The sequence below is a fragment of the Geotrypetes seraphini genome, chromosome 2 (assembly GCF_902459505.1).
Source record: "Geotrypetes seraphini chromosome 2, aGeoSer1.1, whole genome shotgun sequence".
NCBI lineage: Eukaryota > Metazoa > Chordata > Amphibia > Gymnophiona > Dermophiidae > Geotrypetes > Geotrypetes seraphini.
The window spans coordinates 150,969,763-150,991,738 of NC_047085.1; the positions used below are offsets into that span (position 1 = coordinate 150,969,763).

General features: G+C 41.2%; 1 protein-coding gene across 2 annotated transcripts in view; it reads right to left on the reverse strand.

The window, feature by feature from the left end:
• Nucleotides 1-21,976, reverse strand: part of LAMA1 (laminin subunit alpha 1) — a 412,090-nt gene that overhangs the window by 247,020 nt on the left and 143,094 nt on the right. For both annotated transcript variants that reach the window (XR_004538373.1, XM_033934013.1), the window contains exons 15-21: nt 19,666-19,777; nt 16,441-16,551; nt 14,703-14,830; nt 12,292-12,378; nt 5,369-5,580; nt 2,761-2,867; nt 346-526 (exon numbers count right to left, since the gene is read on the reverse strand). Coding sequence is in view for 1 of the 2 variants with exons in the window: in XM_033934013.1 (XP_033789904.1) it covers nt 346-526; nt 2,761-2,867; nt 5,369-5,580; nt 12,292-12,378; nt 14,703-14,830; nt 16,441-16,551; nt 19,666-19,777 (938 nt within the window). In the remaining variant the exon portion in view is untranslated. The remainder of the gene's footprint in view (nt 1-345; nt 527-2,760; nt 2,868-5,368; nt 5,581-12,291; nt 12,379-14,702; nt 14,831-16,440; nt 16,552-19,665; nt 19,778-21,976) is intronic.

Consider the following 21,976-nt stretch of genomic DNA (forward strand, 5'->3'; position numbering starts at 1 on the left):
TCCTATGCACTGTTCTAAAGGGTGCCCGTCCTGGAGCACCCATTATAGAATACCATTCAGTGCCATTTACTGTATCCAGTCCTGAATGTTTATGCAGCATTTTCTAGGAAAAATCATTTAATTTTGGCACATATATAGGAACAAAATAAGCAGAAGAAAATGTTTGCTTTTGATAGACAAGTGACCAACTATTATTGGAAAAGGTCTGACTGTGTTTCAAATACCCTTGCAGATCTGATTTCTAGGGAAGGTTAATTATTGCACAGAGCAAATATTAACAAAGAGCAATGTTAAACAGTGTTCATAGAAAGTATGAGAGAAACCAATAGAAAGATCATAGCTTACGTGTGCAGCCCCCATTCTGGAATGAATAAAAGCCGTAAGCACAGCGATCACACTTCTCTCCGGCCACTCCTGGGGCACAAGGACATTGCCCATCATCACTGCAGCGCTCAGAGACAGAGCCAGACTTATTGCAATTGCAGGAAAGACATCCGAGTCCAGTGTTCAAGCCATAATACCCAGACTGTTGTAAGAAAACAACAACTGCAATCAAATCTCACAAGTCATTTAAAAACAAACCACCTAGTTAAGTAATTTCAATGGCCCAGACAGACTTCAGGATATTTAACTCGCTTGTACACGGTTAACTGCAAATACTCAGTGGGAACAGTTAGTGCTGCTGAAGATTCACGGTTAGTATCTGACACAAAACTAGCTAACTTTTGGGCATTCTAGGGTGAAGTTGGCACTTACATAGTTAAGTGCCAATATTCAGCCCACGACCATATACGATGACCACTTAAATTGGACCACATACATAGCAGTCCTGTCTTTAAGTGATTCAGTTTATGTGGCCAAGAGCTAGATATTGCAGTTAGCCGCATACGTTTTAGCGGCCAATAGTCAACCGAATACTCTATACCAGTGCCTGGACATGGCCCAGCATTGTATAACTAGGAATACAGTAGTGGCAAACATAAAAACATTGACCACAACCAGCTGAATATTAAACTAAACTAAACTAAACCTTAAGTTTATATACCGCATCATCTCCACGGATGTGGAGCTCGGCACGGTTTACAAGAACTTAAAATATAGGAAGAGAAGGGGAAAAAAAAGGTTTACATGAACTTATATATAGAAGAGAAGAGTAAGGGGGGATAGAATTACATTTTAGTGAAAAGCCAGGTTTTCAGTTGCTTGCGGAATAATTGGAGGGAGCCCAGGTTCCGCAGTGGAGTAGTAAGATCGTTCCAAAGACCTGTGATACTGAAGAGAAGGGATTTTCCCAGTTTGCCTGCATAGCGAATACCGTGTAGAGAGGGGAAGGATAGTTTATATCTTTGGGCGGGTCTGGTAGAGTCAGGACTCGAGGAGTTATAAGATAGTGGGATTAAGGGAGGAAGGATGCCGTGAATGATCTTAAAAGCCAGGCAGGAGCATTTGAAATGGATTCTGGAAATCACTGGGAGCCAGTGAAGTTTGGCTAGGAGTGGGGAGACATGGTCAGTCTTGCGTTTTGCAAAGATCAACTTGGCTGCAGTATTCTGGTTTAGCTGGAGTCTTTGAAGACTTTTTTTTGATAGGCTTAAATAGATGGCATTGCAGTAGTCTAGTTTGGAGAGGATGATGGATTGGACAAGGACGGCGAAATGTTGTTGGCGAAAATAGGATCTTACTTTCCTCAGCATGTGGAGGCTGAAAAAGCATGATTTAGCCAAGGAGTTGAGGTGGTCATTGAGGGAGAGAGAAGAATCGATAATGATACCAAGGACCTTGCTTGAGAACTCAAGCTGCAGTGCAGCGCCCGAGGGTAGTGTGAAGAGGGTGGGCAGGTGTTCTAATTTTGGGCCGAGCCAGAGTAATTTTGTTTTTGATTCATTCAATTTCATCTGTACCGAGAAGGACCAGGAATGGAGTCTCATTATGCAAGCTGTAATGTTCTCGTGGAGGTTGGTGAGGTTCTGGTTTGTCAATTTAAACACCAGTGCCATCTACACTTAATATAGGGGTATTTCTATAAACCAGGCTTTAACATCCACATGCTAATGGGCCCAGATGAGCCATCTCCCCAGATTCCACACTGGAAGCAACCCTGATTGGTTGCATCCATTGTAATGAGGCCTTAGATACATATCCAATACACATGACCACAAATCCAGAGCCCACCAAGGACAGCCTAAGCAAGGACTCACTTTTCCAATCCAGAGTCCTTGATTATTGTACCACCTTAAATTGAGCCCTTCAGAGCAAAAGTGGGCCACATCCACTTTTTGCATTATTTCAGTTACACATTGATTCATAGTCTCTCTGGCCTAAAGATTTAGAAGAAAAACCAGGCAATGTCCAAACCTATGTACAGATTAAAGCCAATTCAAGCATTGCTTGTTCTTTTTTTCTGAAATGCATAACTTGCAATTTTAGAAGGCCAATAACTTCCATTGTAAGAAAGTGATTGGCCTGCTTTTGTTGTCAGGAACTCAACAGGAATGGTGAGCTTAGTGACTACAAACACTAGCACATTTACATTTGGTAATTATAGTTTTTCCTTTTCCCTCTGCTTGGTTGGTGTAGTTTCCCCATAGCATTTCCCAACTTCAGGATGAAATCTGTAGTGTCCAAGTCTGTAATAACTATTTTCTTAGCTTTTTCCTGCATCAGGCAAATTTTCATAAGCTTAGCCTTAGCCTTGTGCATTTGGGTCTTTATCTGCCGTCATCTACTATGTTACTGCTATTTTAGAAACAGAGATCTTACCAAGCACTGATCACACCGTTGTCCAATCACATTTGGCCTACATTCACACAGGCCTGTTTCATGATGGCAAATGCTCAAAAGGGAACTATGCACATGGCACCCACAAGCTGTTACAGAAAATTAGAAAAAAAACACACATACATTTATAGTTAGAGAGTCATTTTCACTAAAAGGACACTGCATATTATTTCCATGAAGACATTGGTCTCCATTGCTCTTAGATTCAACATCCCATTTTGGGAAGTTGATGGTAAAATTAATTTGATAAATCACAGCCACATTAAGAGGATTAGGAAAATTAAAAGAATAATCCCATTTATTTGGTGCTTCAGAAGGAGAATATGTGAAGGGAAATTCTACAATTAGTCGCCTGTATTAAGGCATCTCTTTGCATGTGTATGCACCAAAAAGTAGCATATAGGATGATTAAGCGCCCCAAGTGCTATTTTAAGGGCCTGCACAAGTGCTCTGCAGAACACATATAAGGGGGGTGCTATAAAGGCCAGCTCAAGGGATAGTGGCTCCTGAACCAATTTGCTTTGTTGATGTCTCCCCATTGCATCACTTTGGGTGGCCCCGCTCCTCTCCCCTATGATTTTGGCATCTCTCCCTCCCTTGGACTGACAAATGTTAAATGGCTTCCATGTTAAGAAATACATGGCCACTACAGGACATCTGGTGAGTTAACTTAGTTTTGACAAAAATCTGAGTTACTGTGCTCTGGTTTTTCAGGGCAGTATAGGTTTCATCTGCCCTAGCTGCATTGAGCGTGTTCAATTTTGGCAGTTCTAAGGCTGGTGTAATCTTAGACACTTAAGTTTAAGGTGCACCAATGTTGAATTGTCCTAGTATTCTACAATGGAATCTGGGCATCCAAATGCCATTAGAAAACAGGCACTCCCAGGCACATACAAGGAAGCACTTATGTGTAAAATCGCCTGCTACGCAAGACTTCTTCTACTATTGTTTCACATATGGTAATTTCAGAAAACTAATTACTCCCGCCCCAAATGATTCCTTCCACCTATGATGCTATAACATGGGAACAATTTCTCCATGGACTGAAACCTTATTTTTTTTATTTGAATATAAAGTGGTACCTTGGTTTGCGAGCATAATTCGTTCGAGAAGCATGCTCGCAATCCAAAGTACTCGTATAGCAAAGCAACTTTCCCCATAGGCCATAATGGCAACTCGGATGATTCGTTCCACCCAACCCCCGAGCAGACACCCGATCCCTGAGCCAACACCTGACCCGACCCCTGAGCTGACATCCGAACCGACCCGCGAGCCGACACCTGACCCGACCCTCGAGCTGACACCCGACCCCGGGAACCGGCAGTATTGCTCCCCCCCGAGGCCAATGGCGCTGCTCCCTCCCTTCGCGATCGTCTCCTCCTCCCCCACTGACCGGCCCTGTCCTTACCCGTGCGCTGCCGGTGTTAGAAAGTGCCTGCTGCTGGTTTTCTGCTGGGCTGCTGCTGGACCTTGAGCATCTGCGCATGCTCAAGGCCTTCTGGATCTCACCCTCTCCGAGATTCTCATGCGGCCAGGTCGGGTCGGGTGGGGGCTCGCAAATCGAGTCAATGCTCGGTTTGTGTTACAGTTTGCTCGAGTGTTTTGCTCGTCTTGCAAACCACGTTACTCGCAAACCGAGGTTTGACTGTATTTGAACTAAGCCCAACCTCTTAGTCCACAACATTAGTCTCCAGCAAGAAACAATACAAACACAATTACCAACAGACTAACTACTATAAAACATGAATGCCTACAGAGTTAATAAAATTTGCAACGCACAGCATACCTATATCCACTAAAATAAGCAATTCTTTACCATTTCTTTATTACATTACATTACATTAGTGATTTCTATTCCGCCAATGCCTTGCGGTTCAAGGCGGATTACATCAAAGTTATCAAGAATTACATTAAAAGTTTGCAGGGATAATAAGCGATGTCATAATATTTACTTAAGAAGTACCAGAGAGTTGTCGAGATCTTAAGGTGATAAAAGTTGGGTACTAAGAATTACCAAAGAGAAGTCGAGATCTTAAGGTGATAAGGGTTGGGTAAATTAGAAGCATTTTAGACTTTGTTGGCTAGTTAGAAGCACATTAAGAGTGTATTAGGGTATAGAGAGGGTTGGAGGGGATTGGATAGGGAAATTAAAAAGGCTCCCCCACAAACTCAATTTGAGAAAGCTTCATTTAAAAAAAACAAACAAACCTTTCCTTATTTTCCCTCAAACTCACATATAGGGCCTGTTTTACAAAGCCACGCCAGCAGCTGCAGGGCGGTAACAGCCCCGAAGCCCATAGAGATTTAAAGGGCTTCAGGGCTGTTGCCATGCAGCAGCCACTAGCGTGGCTTTGTAAAACAGGCCCACAGTTTGTTTTTTTTCTGCATTGGTTTTAAAGGATTCAACCACTGTGATAGGTATGTTGTGTTTAGGGTATGAGGTAGCTGAGAGCTGGCGATGCAGGACTCTTTACAAAATTAAGATTAAGAGTCTCATTAGACAGTAAACTATCAGAACTATACTTCAAAGGAATCAGGAGAGTTTTCCCTAAAGCAGCAACAGGGAAATTAGATTAACAAATCAACTTACCACTGCAATTTTTGGCAATCACAGCATCCCCATAGTAGCCTTTAGCACACCTCTCACAGTGACTTCCAGTTGTATTCTGAATGCATTTTAGACATTCCCCTGTGGTCGCATTGCAGTAACCGCTTTCAAGCTGGTTGGCATTTCCATTGCAGTCACAGGGAATACAAGACCCTCCAGGTACTGTTGGATTCCCATAATAACCATTTGCACATCTGCAAAGCAATTTGTGACCAGCATCAGCTCTAACCTCAATAATAAATTAATCAACAACTTATGAAATATTTTGTATTATGGATGTTTACTTTTGGACCTTCTACGAATATTTAACAGAACAATGAGACATCTTCTAATATGAATTCTAAAGCAAAAATGAATAATTTATTTTAAGCTATTATAACTATGATATCAATTTCCTACCATTGAAAACAAGTCATTTGTGTCTTTTGGTTTCATATCTAAAAAACATTTTAACTCCTAACTCCCACTTGCTTGTAAAGCACCCATGCCTGAGAAACTCCCTGACCCCCCAATTGTCATGTTTGTCACTTGATTAGATTTTACTGTAAGCTCTACTGAGCAGGGACTCTCCCTTGAATGTTTATGTACAGCACTACATATGTCTAGTAGCACTATAGAAATGATAAGTATTAGTAGTAGTAGTACGAAGGGCAGCTGAAAAGTTCTCAACCTGACAAACAAAATTGGGGCAGTCTCCATCGAGGACTATATACTTATCAAGACCAGCAATATTCCACTTTTTTCATTCCATATTTTTCTGACGGAAGAAGCTCTTTTCCATCAGTAGTCACTTACAATTCTCTGGTGCCCAGCAACACTAACCCTATCCCAGTAGACAGTCTTTGAGCATGTATCCAAAGCCCAGGTCTCTAAACTGTGCCATAAATTAAGATCCAAAAATGTGCCCTGGACCCGTTCTCTTCCTACCTATATGAGAAAATTCCCGCGCAGGCTATTTCATCTCTCACCAGACTTATCAACTCAGCCTTACTATCTGACCTATTTTCCGTAGAAATGGGACACATTGCCCTGACCCCACTACTGAAAAAAGCTGATCTAGACCCATCCTTCCCTTCCAGCTATCGTCCTATAATAAATATTCCTCTCCTGACCAAAATGCTCGAGGCTATTATATCCACTCAGCTCTCATCTTACTTAGAGAGATTCTCCATTCTATTACCTTGCCAATATGGTTTCAGACCCAAATTCAGCACTGAATCCCTACTGGCCTCTTTAATCTCAAAGATTCAACAACTTCAATCTTGTAATAAGTTTGCTATCCTACTACAATTTGATCTATCTGCGGCCTTTGATGTTGTCCATCATGATAGCCTAATTTACCACTTTCTGAGATAGGCATTGATTCCACAGTCTTAGACTGGTTCTCAAAATTTTTACAATCCCGCTCTTACACTGTTAACATTAATGGAACCATGTCTTCTCCTTGGAAACCGCTATGTGGTGGTCCCCAGGGATCACCCCTATCCCCTATTCTTTTCAACATTTATATGTCTTCTTTGAAACTTCCATCTATCTCCCTTTGAAACTCTATTTACATATGCAGATGACATCCTTGTCCTTTTCGAGATAGATTCGAACCTCACTAACCTCACCGAAAATGTAACAGCTTGCATAACGAAACTCCAATCCTGGGCCCTCACTGTACAAATGAAGCTGAATGAGTCCAAAACAAAACTACTCTGACTTGGCCCAAAATTAGATCAGTTACCCACGCTCATTCCACTACCTTCTGATCCCACACTGCAGATCGAATTCTCAAGCAAAGTTTTGGGCATCATTATTGACTCTACACTTTCCTTTAATGATCATCTCAACTCTCTGGTAAAAAAATGTTTTTTTTTAGTCTTCACATGTTGAGGAAAGTGAGATCCTGCTTCCGCCAACAACATTTTGCTGTCCTTGTACAATCAATCATTCTTTCCAGACTGGATTATTGTAATTCTATCTACCTACGTCTAAGAAAAATCTTCAAAGACTTCAGCGGATCCAGAACACTGCGGCTAGGTTGATCTTCGCAAAAAGCAAATTCGATCATGTTTCCCCGCTTCTGTCAAAACTTCACTGGCTTCCGGTGCTTTCTAGGATTCACTTTAAATGTACCTGCCTAATATTCAAGATCATACATGGCATTCTTCCTCCCCTAATTCCACTATCCTGGAATTCTTTGAGACCTGACACTACCAGATCCGCCCACAAACTTAAATTATTTTTCCCCTCATTAAAAGGTGTCATGTATGCAGGTAAATTAGGGAAATCCCTTTTCTTCAAATTCACTGAGCTTTGGAATAACCTCCCTGCCCTGCTGCGGAACCTAGGCTCATTTCAACTATTCTGAAAGCATCTAAAAACCTGGCTTTTCGCCAAAACGTAAAGCTATCTATTTAAAATGTAAAGCTAGCTATCCTCTTCATAACCTCTAATTTCTTATTATGTCGTTCCCTCATTTATTGAATTACCTGTAAACCGTGCCGAGCTCTATCTTTATGGAGATGATGCGGTATACAAACTTAAGGTTTAGTTTAGAATGAAAAAAAGGGGAAAAAAAACGAAAAACTAAATCATTGGATTAAGTGTTTAGCCCTCGATGGAGATTGACCCAACTTTGTTGGTTGGGCTGAGAACTTTTCAGCGACTCCCTTGTACAGTAAATTGTAATGACTTTAATTAATGCAAAAACTATTATATTATGTACAATTTCATAGCAGTACCAACACAGCAAAGCTTAGCCGGCCTTAGCCCTATTTTGAGATGCAAAGAAATGAAAATGTGGGAATTAGGGAGTGCTGCTTGAAGATTATATTTCCAAAGGATTAACAAAAACAGTAAGTTGTGATGCAGTTCCACCATACTTATTACCCACTGCCTTGGAGGGTGAGAAGTACCTCTCTCCTTGATACAGCGGGAAGGGAAAGACAGGCACTACATTCAGTACACCTCCATCACACACCTTTCATTCTCTCTGCCAGAAATAAACTGGGATTGAATTAGTTCTCTCTGGAGCAGAGGTTTCCGGATTTTTTTTCTGACGAGGTCACTACTATTATCAGAAACCTCTGGACGCCTACTACAGTTTTTTCGTTACTTATTTGCACTTATAAATTTCATCACTGAACCGCTCTATGGGCGCATAACACGCAAACATTACAACTGCAGTCAAACAACAGTCAATGTTTCCAATGAGCCAAAAATATGACAAACACATAGAACTCAAATTCAGGTGTTTGACTCACAAAGGCAGATGCACACAGATATTACAAAGAAATATATATTGCTACTAGATCCTCAGTACGTGTCACATTAGGATAAAAACTTTTGCTCACATGGATCTTTATTTGATTTATTTTTTGCACACCAATTTATATTGATTTACGTATTATACATATCTACTTAGTTTTCATATTTATTTTCATTAGGACCTCTGAGGAAGGAGTGTTTTCCGAAACACGGACCGTGTCAGGTCCCTTGGTTTGTTATAAGGTGGTATTTTTTAACTGCATAAAATAAAATATTTGGTATAATAAACATTGCCTGCATCTTGTACAGAGGAGTCTGCAGTTTGTTTTTTTGTTTTTGCTTTGGCTGGCAATACTGCAGTTTTCGTTGGATTCCTTTGTGTTATCCTTTGTTAATTCAACATAATTGGAGAGATTTATTGCAATACAGCGGGGATGTTTCAGGAAATTTCAAGATGTGTGGGAGCCATTAACAAAATATGGTACTGTTTAGATGAAATTGTTTTCCTTAAATTTACAAGTTCAATAGTGAGGGGGGGAGGGGGGGTTATTTTACTATTACATATTCTATAAGATATTTGATTATATGGTAGGAAAGGGTGGGAAGAGTTTATGTTTTGTACCAATGATGATTATTAAGTGATGTATTTATTGTTGAACATATGTCACACTTATTGTAAGTTTGAAAATGAATAAAGAATTAATTTAAAAAAAAAAATTCAACATAATTGTCTTTATTTAATTTTCTGTTTATTTTTATACATATCCAGGACAGGGTGGGTGGGGGGGATTTCTTTTTGGTTTATTTCTTGGTTGAATTGTTGGAAGAAAGGGGGTATATTTTTCTTTTGTAATGTTATTGATGGAATTTAAGTGCTTATGTTGATGATTAATGTTTGTATAATTCATGGCACTTTGTATTAATTTTGAAAATGAATAAAGATTTTTAAAATAAAAATGGCAAATTGTAACCTGTAAACTCTGTACTACGTATTTTGGTATTAGATTCCTAGTAGGAGTCAAGTTAGAATAAAAACTTACATTGAGAAAACTTTTACTGTAACTATGGCAAATTGTATGTTAACCTGTAACCTGTTCTCAACTCGCTGGGGTGAACAGGATAGAAAAACAAATAAATACATCAATCAAACATACTTGTTAAGGTCTCCCAAAGGCTTAAAACCCTAGAGACAAGGATTCATTCAATCAGCACATATCTTACTATTTCTGTAGCAGCTATATAAGTGTTACTTCAGAGGGGAGGACTGACCTTTTCCACTGTGCTCTTTTTTTTAATCTTCATTGCTCTCTTCCCCTTTAACCTGTTGTTTCATAACCCCTACTCCTGTCCTCCTCCACCCCTCTTCCAAGTCAATTTGTACATTCGTATGACTGTGATAGTGTTGGGAGTGGCTGAGTAGCCCAACGGTTACTACAGCTCCTTGTGTATTCTGGGCAAGTCACTTAATCTTCAATTGCCCCAGGTACCAAAAGCACCTTAGACTGTGAGCCCATTACACACAAAAGTCTAGATCCACTAAACCTTCCGATCCTGTACTGACGATTGCAAAACCATTTACTGGTTTTGCGATCATTCCCTGACCCAATTCACTAAACGGCCCACTGCCCACATAACGATCCAATCCGATCCAAACCATGTAAATTAATAAAATCCCAAGCCAAGCGATTGAATTACTAACAATTGCTTGACTATTTTGAATTGGATTTTACTATCCTAAAATCCGACTGCTGCAGACCTGTCAGTAACTGTCGTGCATCATGTGATGCATGGGGAGGGGCCTAAGGTCCTGATTGGCTCAGGTGCCTCGGCCTCCTCCCCCCTTGGGAGGGGCCTGAGGCACCTCAGCCAATCAGGGACTTCCTTAGGGCAGAGCCTGATGCACATGATGAGCAGGACGACTTTGCAGTTCCTCCTGCTCCCACCACTGGATGGAGGCCTACGGAGCAGGAGGGACTGAGAATCCCTCCTGCACCCAACATTTTTACAGGTACAGGGAGGGTGTGGCAGCATCCCTGCAGGGGTAGAAGTACAGCAGCAAGTCTGTTATACTGGTGCTTTGTTATATCTTGTTTCTCTACTGGTTGCTCAGATCTTGCACTGGTTGTTGTATGTTGCATTGTCCTGTTCCAGGTTGACTTAGATAAATAAAGTTTTTTTTTTGTTTTTTTTAAAAAGGAAGTACAGCTTTTATTGCTTCTCATGCTACTGACAATACTACTTGTCATTACTATATCACTACTAGACGTATGCAGTGCTGTGCACAGCATATGCAGGTACAACAACCAGTGCAAGATCTGAGCAACCAGTAGAGAAACAAGATATAACAAAGCACCAGTAAAACAGACTTGCTGCTGTACTTCTACCCCTGCAGCTGATGCTCCAGCTCCTGGCCTCTTAGCAAGCATGCATTATGATCTTAGGTAGAAAGTAGAGGAAGAGGTGTTTCTCTGACAAAGGAACATTCTTGCATGTACAGTGGAGTTGCTTAGAAATACAAATATTTTGGTCAGTAGTGACGCAAGCTTTGACTACCCTGACACACACCACTGTAGTTTTGTCTCCTCAAAGTTGCCTGTTGGAGCTGTATAATGAGAGGTCTTTTAAGTGGACCACCCGCTTGCTCCGGATGGTGTTTGCCGCAGCAAAGAGTGTTATTGCACTACATTGGAAGAGCCAGTTGGTGCCTTCTGTGGAAGATTGGAGAACTAAATTGCAAATGCTAGTACAGATGGAAATTAAGGTTGCACAAAGACAAGGTCATTATGAGCACATGCAGGGTACCTGTAATATGATTTTGCATAATTTGGGCAAATGAAAAAGGAGGAACAAAAAAAAGAAAAATGGGGGAGGGGGAGGAGTGCCTTAAAGGAACCACTGGGTACTCCTATAGGATTGTCGGTAAATGTAGCCCAGGTAGGAGGTGTGGGTTGAGTGATTCTAGACTATGGGGAATGTTGAGGGTGAATTACTGATATGCTGGTGTTTATTGCTAGGATTAGGAGCTCTTTGTACAATATTAGTGAGTGATACTCGGAATTATTTGCTATTGGTTTTTCCAGTATATTTTGTAAAACCTTCAATAAACATTTATTGATACAGAAAGTGGAGGAAAAGGAGAGTCTACTTGACCGTCTATAGGACCGAGCTGTCTCTTGAATTGCTGTGGCATTAAGGCAGCAGTGTGTTCTGGAGACTGCGCCCTGCCTTCTCCTCTTCTAGCTGCCTCTTACTAGTCCAGTCCCTAAAGAAGCTTCTACCAAACCTCTGCATGACACCCCCATGAAATAGTTTGGGAGAAACTGCCCTAGAGGCAGGCTCTTGCTTATTGTTGCAGCTGTGCTCTAATGAACTGGAGGTTCATGAGAACTAGGATTCAAAGTTAAGTCAACAAAAGACTTAAACATTGCTCTGTGCTGACAGACCTAAAGGGTAACATGTAAAGTCATTTCTTGAGTGTGTCTGCAAAAAACAGTAAAACATAAAAACATTAGAACACATTTTTTTTTTCAGGAGAGAGCTAGAGAATAAAGTTTGCCGCTCCTGCAGTAATTACTAGTACTAATGGGAAGGTGGGGGCTATGGGGAAGAGCCGTGAAAAGTGCCGGGTGTCATCAGGATGTAGCATTTACCTTTCACATCGGGATCCTGCGTAGCCTGGCGGACACTGGTCACAGATCACCTCACCCTCTTTGTCTAAGTGGCAGGTTGGACTAAAACTGAAACAAAGTCAAAACATAAGAAGCTTCCAAATCTAAGGTATAAAGACTGAAATGAGAACAAAACCAAGTCAGGCTCCTGCTGCTCAATAAAAGTTGTGGAAAGATTTGCTTATTTCTCATCATTTAAAATATGCTGAATTTAATTTTAAGCCACAACAATCAAAGATCAATGAAATACAGTGGAACCTTAGTTTACGAGCATAATTTGTTCCAGAAGCATGCTTGTAAACCAAAGTACTCGTATATCAAAGCGAGTTTCCCCATAGGAACTAAGGGGAACTCGCTTGATACGTTCTCACCCACCCCCACCCCCACGAGGCCAGCGGAGAGAGTGAGAACTAGAAGGCTTTGAGCATGCGCAAATGCTCAAGGCCCAGCAAAAGGAAGACAGCAGATCTTCGGACACCGGCACCGGCATGTCCTGTGCGTTGGTGCTGGTGACAGATGCGGGTAAGCCAATGTGTTTGGGTGGGTGGGTGCGTGGGGGATGCCAGATCACGGCAGGGGGGGGGCGATGTGAGCGGGGGGGGGGGATGCCGGATCGCAGGGGGGAGGGATGCTCGTAAATTGAGTCAAGCTTGGTTTCCGAGGTGCCGATTTTGCGAATGTTTTGCTCGTCTTGCAAAACACTCACAAACCGGTGCACTTGTAAACCGAGGTTTGACTGTATTCTGTACTTGCCATAAGTATTAGAACATATGCTAATCTGTTTTAACTTTGTATAGACCACGCACGTATATAAATAGGACACGATAAAATTAATATTTCTTGTTTTATATTACAATTGAAAACCCCAAACATCAGACTAACTGAGGGGCGTAGTAAGGGTGAGAGGTGCTCGGGACAGTGGCACCCCTCCCCACTGTCTTCCCCGTCTCCCCATCACCATGCGCACACCCCCCATTATCATTCCCCGTATCTTTTTAACTTCTCCAGTGCGAGCAGCATGTCCACGTCGGTGTCGGCTTGCCCTTTGACATCACTTCCCAGGCGTGGGTCCAAGAAGTGATGTCAGAGAGAGCGCCAATGCCGAAGGGGAAGGCAATTGCACATGGCAAGGAGAGGAGCAGGGGGGTGGGTAGAGAGGAGGAGGGGTGTTGCGCCCTCAGCAAGACTGTGCCTGGGGCGGACCGCCCCCCTTTACTGTGTGGACTGCCCCCTCCCCTTACTGTCCTCTTCTATTTACCAATGTTGCCTCTCAGATTTACAGCACAGAAAGAAGTGGGAACGGACAATGAGCACTCCAGCATTTTGATGACCTCTTTGATATTATTTATTTACTCCTTTGTACTAATTATCTACGTTTTATTTATTTACTAGTCTTTAAGCCTGTTACATAAACAGGTGCTAGAATAGATTTGTCTGTCTGTCTTTCTTTCTGTCTCCTTAGCTGCTGTCTGTCTTTTTTTCTTTGTCTCTCTCTCTTTGGCCGCTGGCTGGCTGTCTGTCTTTCTATCTGTCTCTCTGGCCCCCTGTCTGTGTGTAATTCTTTCTATCTGTGTCTCTCCCTGGCCCCCTGTCTGACTTTCTTTCTTTCTCGCTCCTTGGCCACTGCCTGTCTGTCTCTCTGGCCCCCTGTCTGTTTGTCATTCTTTCTGTCTGTATCTCTCCCTGGCCCACTGCCTATCTCTCTCTGGCCCCCCAAGCAAACCAAGATTGCTGCCTGCCCCCCAGCACACTCCTCCCCTCCCAAAGCAGCCCCTTTTCCCTTTCCCCCTATACTTCCCTGTGCAGCAGTAGCAGCCGGACGCTTTGCAGCACCTCGAAGGACACCCTCCTGCCATTACTCTCACCGCTACATGCGCAGTATATCGAACATGGCCACGGAGTCACAAATCACGCTGTCAGGGATCACGGCGTTGTAAGTGCACATGCGCGCTTAGGGTTTTATTATAGAGGATATCCATATGGTATGTTAACGTATTTTTATTATGTTTTTATGTCTAGTGACCCCTGATGCAGGAGTTTGTAGACACCGAAACACAGTGCTGTGTCGGGTCCACAGCTTATATATGTGTCCTTGATTGAAATAAACAAGTTCATTTGACATCAGTGATCTCCACTGGAGTGCTCATTGTCTGTTCCCACTTCTTTCTGTGCTGTTTTGAACCCGTGGGTTTCTTGTCCTGTTGGGAATTTTGCTGCTCGGCCTCACAGATTTAGCCATCCTTTAATCATGATATACTCTAATGAAATCTGACTAGTTTGCCCCACTGAAATTCATTTTGTCAGGGTTCCTCCGTCTTTTTTCTTTGATTGAAGCAGCTCCCTGAACTGCAGTGTGTGATGTTGCCACATAAGGTCTGATAAAACCAGCGTACTTATTGGATGGAACGCTCAGCGGACAAGCGCATGCCTGACAGTCCTCAGCGGTTCCCTGGGATGGAGTTCCATAGAAGCCAAGCACGCACTGATCACAGTGAGCTCCTGTGGTGTTGTGCTGACAATCCTAAATAAAAGAAAACAAATGAACCTTAATAATTACTTTAATAACGGAATACAGTAAAACCTTGGATTGCGAGTGCTTTGCAAGACAAGCAAAATATTTTATTAAATTTTAACTTGATAAACAAGCAATGTCTTGCAATAAAAGTATGCACTGTATACGCGCGTCACAACTGGACCGATGGTTCTTCTCTCTCTGACACTGCGAGGTCTTGCAATACAAGTACATACTACAGTATTTTCTATTAAAGTTTTTGGGTTGTGGAATGAATTGTCTGAATTTCCATTATTTCTTATGGGGAAATTTGCTTTGATATACGAGTGCTTTGAATTACAAGCATGTTTCCGGAACAAATTATGCTAACAAACCAAGGTTTTACTATATTTTGTCATCTAAAAGAAGATAGTATGACTGACAATGTTAAGCCAAATGAGCTAGACTTAATAGAAATATATGAAAGATTTAACTGGAAGACTTAAGGCATCAATGGCCGGATACTCTAAAATCACCATTAAAATCCTGTGGGTCACTGTGATGTAGGTAAATTATCTGATTTGAAATTGGTTATCGATGTTGAGACAATTTTGCATGCAAATGATTTTCACGGAGGTCCACCATAATCCCATCTGATCAGTCACTGGAAAAAACAAATGACACATGCGCAGAGCCCGCAGGGGAAACCCCAAACAGCTGAGTGGCAAGGGAAACCCTGAAGCAGCCTTCTACCGCTTAGCTGTTTGAGGCAGGAAGAGTTTGTTTTTTAAATTGGCACAGATGTTCATGCACAATGTGCCTATTAAAAAATAAAAGTTGTGCTGGGAACCCCCTCATGATGATGGTCGCCCCCCCTAAACTTTATATTAAAAAAAAAAAAAAAACAAACCTGGCAGGAGGGAAGCCCACTCTCTCCTGCCTCGAGCCTTTTTAAATATCTTAGAGCACTTACACTCACTGCAATACTTTGCAAATACAGTAAAACCTTGGTTTGTGAGCATAATTCGTTCCAGAAGCATGCTCGTAATCCAAAGCACTCGTATATCAAAACAAATTTCCCCATAGGAAATAATGGAAACTCAGACGATTCGTTCCACAACCCACAAACTTTAGTACAAAATACTGTATGCTGTGAGCGCTGGGTGTGACACTTCTATTACGTTCAGCCACGCTCAGCAGAAGACGCATGTATGTCGTACGTGCTTGAACTGTGGGTAAATTGGGCGCGACACTTTTATTACATTCAGCCGCGCACAGCATAAGATGTTCAAGCTTCAACTGTGGGTTCTGATGACGTGACGCGCGTTATGTGCTCGTCCTGCAAGCCAACGCTCGTTTTATCGAGTTAAAATTTAATCAAATTTTTTGCTCATCTTGCAAAACACTCGCAAACCACGTTACTCGCTGTTCAAGTTATGACTTTATCTTCCAGAAAGAATAGCTCAATTTCCAGTGAGCGAAAGGAAATTCAGCTCAGATTTATACTCAAAGTTGCCTAGATTTGTCATTTTAACTCCAAGATCAATATCTGTTGAACATTTGCATATTTCTAATCATTTGCAAGTCAAAGTCATGTCAAAAGTATGAAAGGTTGTTACATAAGCCAAATGTTCACTTACAAAGCATGTGCCGTAGATGTCACACTCAACAGCATGGCCATTGCATTTGCAGGGCTCACAAATACCTCCAAATAGAATTCCATCCACACGGTAGTATCCTGACATGCAAGACTATAGGGAGATAAATAACATCAAACCAAACATTTTTGACAATCAAGGAACTGGCACTGATTTGGAAACAAAAAACTGAAAACAAATTAAATGCCTAGCTTACTGGTACAATTATACTTAAAATACTAAGAGATTTTGTTGGTGGAAGATTAATTATGTTAGATAGCAAGGGCTCCTTTTATTAAGCAGCTTAAGAGCATTTTACCGTGGGCCTGCAAGGTAAATACTCTGACTCTCATTGAATTTCTATGAGCATTGGAACATTTACCTCACAGGCCTGTGGTAAAATGTTCTTATGCTGCTTAGTAAAACCCAGCTAAAGTCCTCAACAAAATCTGCTATTATGAACCAAATTCCCAAGGTCATTTATAGGAATTTGCTGTCAGAACTTTATGAGCTCACAAAAATGTGTTACTTCATTTTAAAGAAAATATACTCTATGAAATGAGAAATGATCATTAAAGTCTGATCTCAAATTTTCAACTACCCTGATATTGACTAGGGAAATATAATACCAGGGCTTATTAGGGAGATAAAATTCCTTGATGAAATCAAGGACTGTTGTATGGAGTAGCTAGTACAGGAACGGACAAGAGGCAAAGTAATTTTAGACCTAATTCTTAGTGGAGCGTATGAATTGGTACAGGAGGTAATGGTCCTGGGGCCACTTGATAACAGTAATCATAATATGATCAGATTTCATATAATATATGGAGTAAGTTCACACAGGAAATCTAATGCAATAGCATTTAATATTAAAAAAGGAGACTATAAAAATATGAGGAGAATGGTAAAAAAAAAGAGGAGCAGATGCAAAGGTCAAAAAATTAAAGCAGGTATGGATGTTATTCAGAAATACCATCCTAGAAGCCCAGACCAAATATATTCCATGTATTAAAAAAGGTGGAAGGAAGACCAAAGGCAGCTGGCATGGTTAACAAGTGAGGCGAATGAAGCTATTAGAGCTAAAAGGGAATCCTTCAAAAAGCAGAAGAAGGATCCAACTGAATAAAATAAGAAACAGCACAAGGAATGGCAAATCAAATGCAAGACAGTGATAAAGGAAGGCCATGAATTCATAAGGGTTTAGTGGATTACAAATGGCAATGTAATGTAATAAAAGATTGAGCAGGAAGCAAAATCACATAGTAAAAACTTTTTAAGAATAGAAACTGAGAAAAGAATCAGTTGGATCAATAGACGACAGAGGGGTAAAAGGAGCATTCAGGGAAGACAAAGTCATAGCGGAAAAATTAAATGTTTGCTTCAGTCCTGAATTCAGACAGTCTTTTTCTCCACCACCTCTTCTGGGAGACTGTTCCATGCATCTACCACCCTTTCTGTAAAAAAAAGTATTTCCTTAGATTACTCCTGAGCCTATCACCGCTTAACTTCATTCTATGCCCTCTCATTTCAGAGTCTCCTTTCAAATGAAAGAGACTCAATCCATATGCACCCATACCACGTAGGTATTCAAACGTCTCCATTATATCTCCCCTCTCTCACCTTTCCTCTAAAGGACAAGTCCAAGAACAGAACCCTGAGTCACACCACTGGCAACATCTCCCTCCTAAGAGCAATCTCCATTGACCACCACCCTCTGTTGCAAAGAGAGGCACTGGAGATGTCACATCCAACCCTGTGGTCACTGAGCCTTTATTTGCAGTTTGTATCAAAGTTTCATAACAAGTCTTAAAACAAGTAAAGTTCAAAAAAATAAACAAAAAAACAACGAGAAAGAGCCAATATGAATTTAGTCAAGGGAAATCTTGCCTCATCAATCTACTACATTTCTTTCAAAAGGGTGAAAAAACATGTGGATAAAGGTGAGCAGGTTGATACGGCATATTTGGATTCTCAAAAGGCATTTGGCAAAGTACCTCAAGAAAGACTTCTGAAAAAATTAGAAAGTTGGTTAAAAGATAGAAAACAAAGAGTAAGATTAAATGGTCAATATTCTCAATGGAAAAGGGTAAATAGTGGAGCTCCTAAGGGGTCTGTGCTGAGACTGCTGCTTTTCAATATATTTATTCAATGATCTAGAGATGGAAACAACTGAGATAACTAAATTTGCTGATGACAAAGTTGTTCAAAGTTGTTAAATCGCAAGAGGATTTTGAAAAATTGCAAGAAAACCTTGTGAGACTGGGATATTGGGCATCAAAATGATAGATGACGTTTAATGTGAGCAAGTTCAAACTCATGCATGTGTGAAAGAGGAACTCAGACTATAGCTACATAATGCAGGGTCCCACATTAGGAGTCACTGCCCAGGAAAATGATCTAGGTGTCATCGTTGTGGATATATTTAAAACCTCAGGTCAGTGTGTGGCAGTTGCTAAGAATATAAGAATAGCCTTACTGGGTCAGACCAATGGTCTATCAAGCCCGGTAGCTCGAACTCACAGTGGCCAATCCAGGTCACCAGTACCTAGCAAAAGCTCAAAGAGCAGCAACATTCCATGCTACCAATCCAGGGCAAGAAGTGGCTTCCCTCAAGTCTTTCTCAATAACAGACTATGGACTTTTCCTCCAGAAAATTATCCAAACCTTTTTTAAAACCAGCTAAGCTATCCACTCTTACTACAACCTCTGGCAATGTGTTCCAGAGCTTAACTATTCTCTGAGTGAAAAAAATATTTCTTCCTATTGGTTTTAAAAGTATTTCCATGTAACTTCATTGACAGAGTGAAAAATCGTTCCACTTGTACCCATTCTACTACACTTAGGATTTTGTAGACTTCAATCATATCTCCCCTCAGCTGTCTCTTTTCCAAGCTGAAGAGCCCTAACCTTGTTAGTCTTTCCTCATAAGAGAGGAGTTCCATCCCCTTTATCATCTTGGTTGCTCTTCTTTGAACCTTTTCTAGTGCCGCTATATCTTTCTTGAAATAATGAGACCAGAATTGAACGCAATACTTCAGGTGAGGCCGCAGTTTGCAAGATCTGGGAGCCTAACTCCTTAAGTTAGATACCAGCATTTATCAAATTTCAGCCTGATAAGAGTTTTAGGAATTGATATATGCATAATCTAAAGTAATTCATCAAAATGCTAGACAATCCTCTTTTTTTCTTTAAAATAAAGGGATACCTATGAATATTTAGACAAGTTACCTCACAGGAAATGCCTGCATAGCCTTTAGGACATTCACAGTTTTCCACTTCTACTGCTGGTAAGAGGTCAATGACATTAGGGCTTGCTACATCCAAAGTCACCGAATGTAACCTGGGAAAACAGAAAAAAGTATGTTCAGTTTCCAAGAAATATACAACTGCAATTTAATTCATCGAAATGAGATTATATGATCAAAGCAATTTCAAATACACGCTGCGTTTACTAAACTGCGATATAACTTCTTACAATGGGTCAGTGACATGCTTCGATGTTAATAGGAATTGAATGAGTACTGGAGCATTTACCTCACCAGCCCATGGTAAGAAGCTCTACCGCTGCTAAGCAAAAAATAAACTACTAACATCTATACTGTCAAATACAGTCAAACCTCGTTTTGCGAGTAACGTGGTTTGTGAGTGTTTTGCAAGACGAGCAAAACACTCGGCAAACTTTTGTCTCGCAAACCGAGCGCTGCCCCGATAAACGAGCACTTACAGCTGCAGGCAGCGCCGCTTCAAGGCGATGCCTTTCGCATCAAGTGCCTTCCGCACCATGTTGGAGAACCCCCGAGCCCACGTAGCTGAGCGCCATCCCACATGCGCGTTAAGTATAATCACGCACAACATCGATCATCGACGTTGTGCGTGTTTATAACACCAAAATATGCCACTTCAGTGGGAAAAAAAGGCATTTAACAAAATCCTTACTCAAGAGAAACTGCTCAGGAAATTAACAAATTTATGGGGTAAGAAGCAATATCCTACTGTGGATTGTAAGTCAATTTAAATATAGGAAACAGACTAATATAAAACTATCAGTTTCCCAAACAGAGAGGAAACTCAAAGTATTCTGAGAATCTATTCTGAAACCAATTTTATTTAGCATGATCATTAATGACCTGAAAAGGGGAGAAAAGAGCATACTAGTCAGATCTGCAGATGGCACAGAACTATTCAAACTGATCAAAATGGCATCAGATGAAATATATCTCCTCCTGCCAGCCTTTAAGGGAGTGGTAAAGAGGGTGCTCAACTTTGTAGGTGAGCACATGGTTCCACTCAGCTCTGGAGAAAGTGGAGGGAGGATAACTTAAGGAAAGAAAGATAAAAGGGAGAGTGATTTGACAAGAGGGGGAAAATTTGACAAGAGGAAGATATGAGAAGGTGGAAAAATCTTAAAGATGGAAGGGGGGAGGGTATCCAGATAAAGAGATGAGAGGGTATAGCATCCAGAAGAGAGCAGCTATTAATGTAGAAATAGAGGAGAAAGGAAGGGATTGGGTACAAAGGAGTAAACAGTGGCTGTAGAAAGAAAAGGGAGCAGAGGTACAAAGGGGGCAAAGGGAAAAAGAGAAGAAGGGGAGGAGGTGAAAGGGAATAAAGTGTCTTAGAAGAAGGAAATGAGATGGATAAATACTGTAGTATCTGAAGTGAGTGGGTGTAAAGGCTATAGGGTCTTTAGAGATGGGGCAGAGCTGAGAAGAGTGAAGATAGGAGTAAGAACATAAGCATTGCCTCTGCTGGGTCAGAGCAGAGGTCCATCATGCCCAGCAGTCCGCTCACGCGGCAGCCCATCAGGTCCAGGACCTGTATAGTATTTTTCTATCTATACCCTTCCATTCCTTTTTCCTTCAGGAATTTATCTAATCCTTTCTTGAACCCCAATATCATGCTCTGTCCTATCACACCCTCTGGAAGCTCATTCTAGGTGTCCACCACCTTTGGGTGAAGAAGAACTTCCTAGCGTTGGTTCTAAATCTGTCCCCTTTTAATTTTTCCGAGTGCCCTCTCATTCTTGTAGTTTTCAAAAGTTTGAAGAATCTGTCCCTCTCCACTTTCTCCATGCCCTTCATGATCTTGTAAGTCTCTATCATGTCCCCTCTAAGTCTCCGCTTTTCCAGTGAAAAGAGCCCCAGTTTCTCTAGTCTTTCAGCATAGAGAAATGGACTTGGAGATATTCTAGAAGGGATGAGAGACTGGAAATGGGACTGGGAAGAAGGTGAAAGAGAGGAAATGGAAGCTGTAAGAGAAGGATGCCAGGAGGAAATGAATGAATGGGAAGGAGCTAGAACTGGTAAAAAAATGAAAGAGGAAGGTAGGCAAGGGCTTGGGAGGTATAAAGGATGGAAACAGGGGGACAAAATAATGTGTGACAAGAGAACAGGAAATTGAGAAAAGAAATGGAGAATTGGGGAGAGGTGAAATTGAAAGACTAAGGATTGAAGGGTAACAGAATGAGGAATAAAATAAGTTAAACAACAGAGAGAATGCAATAAAAGATAAAAGGGAAAATCAGACGGAAGAGACTGAA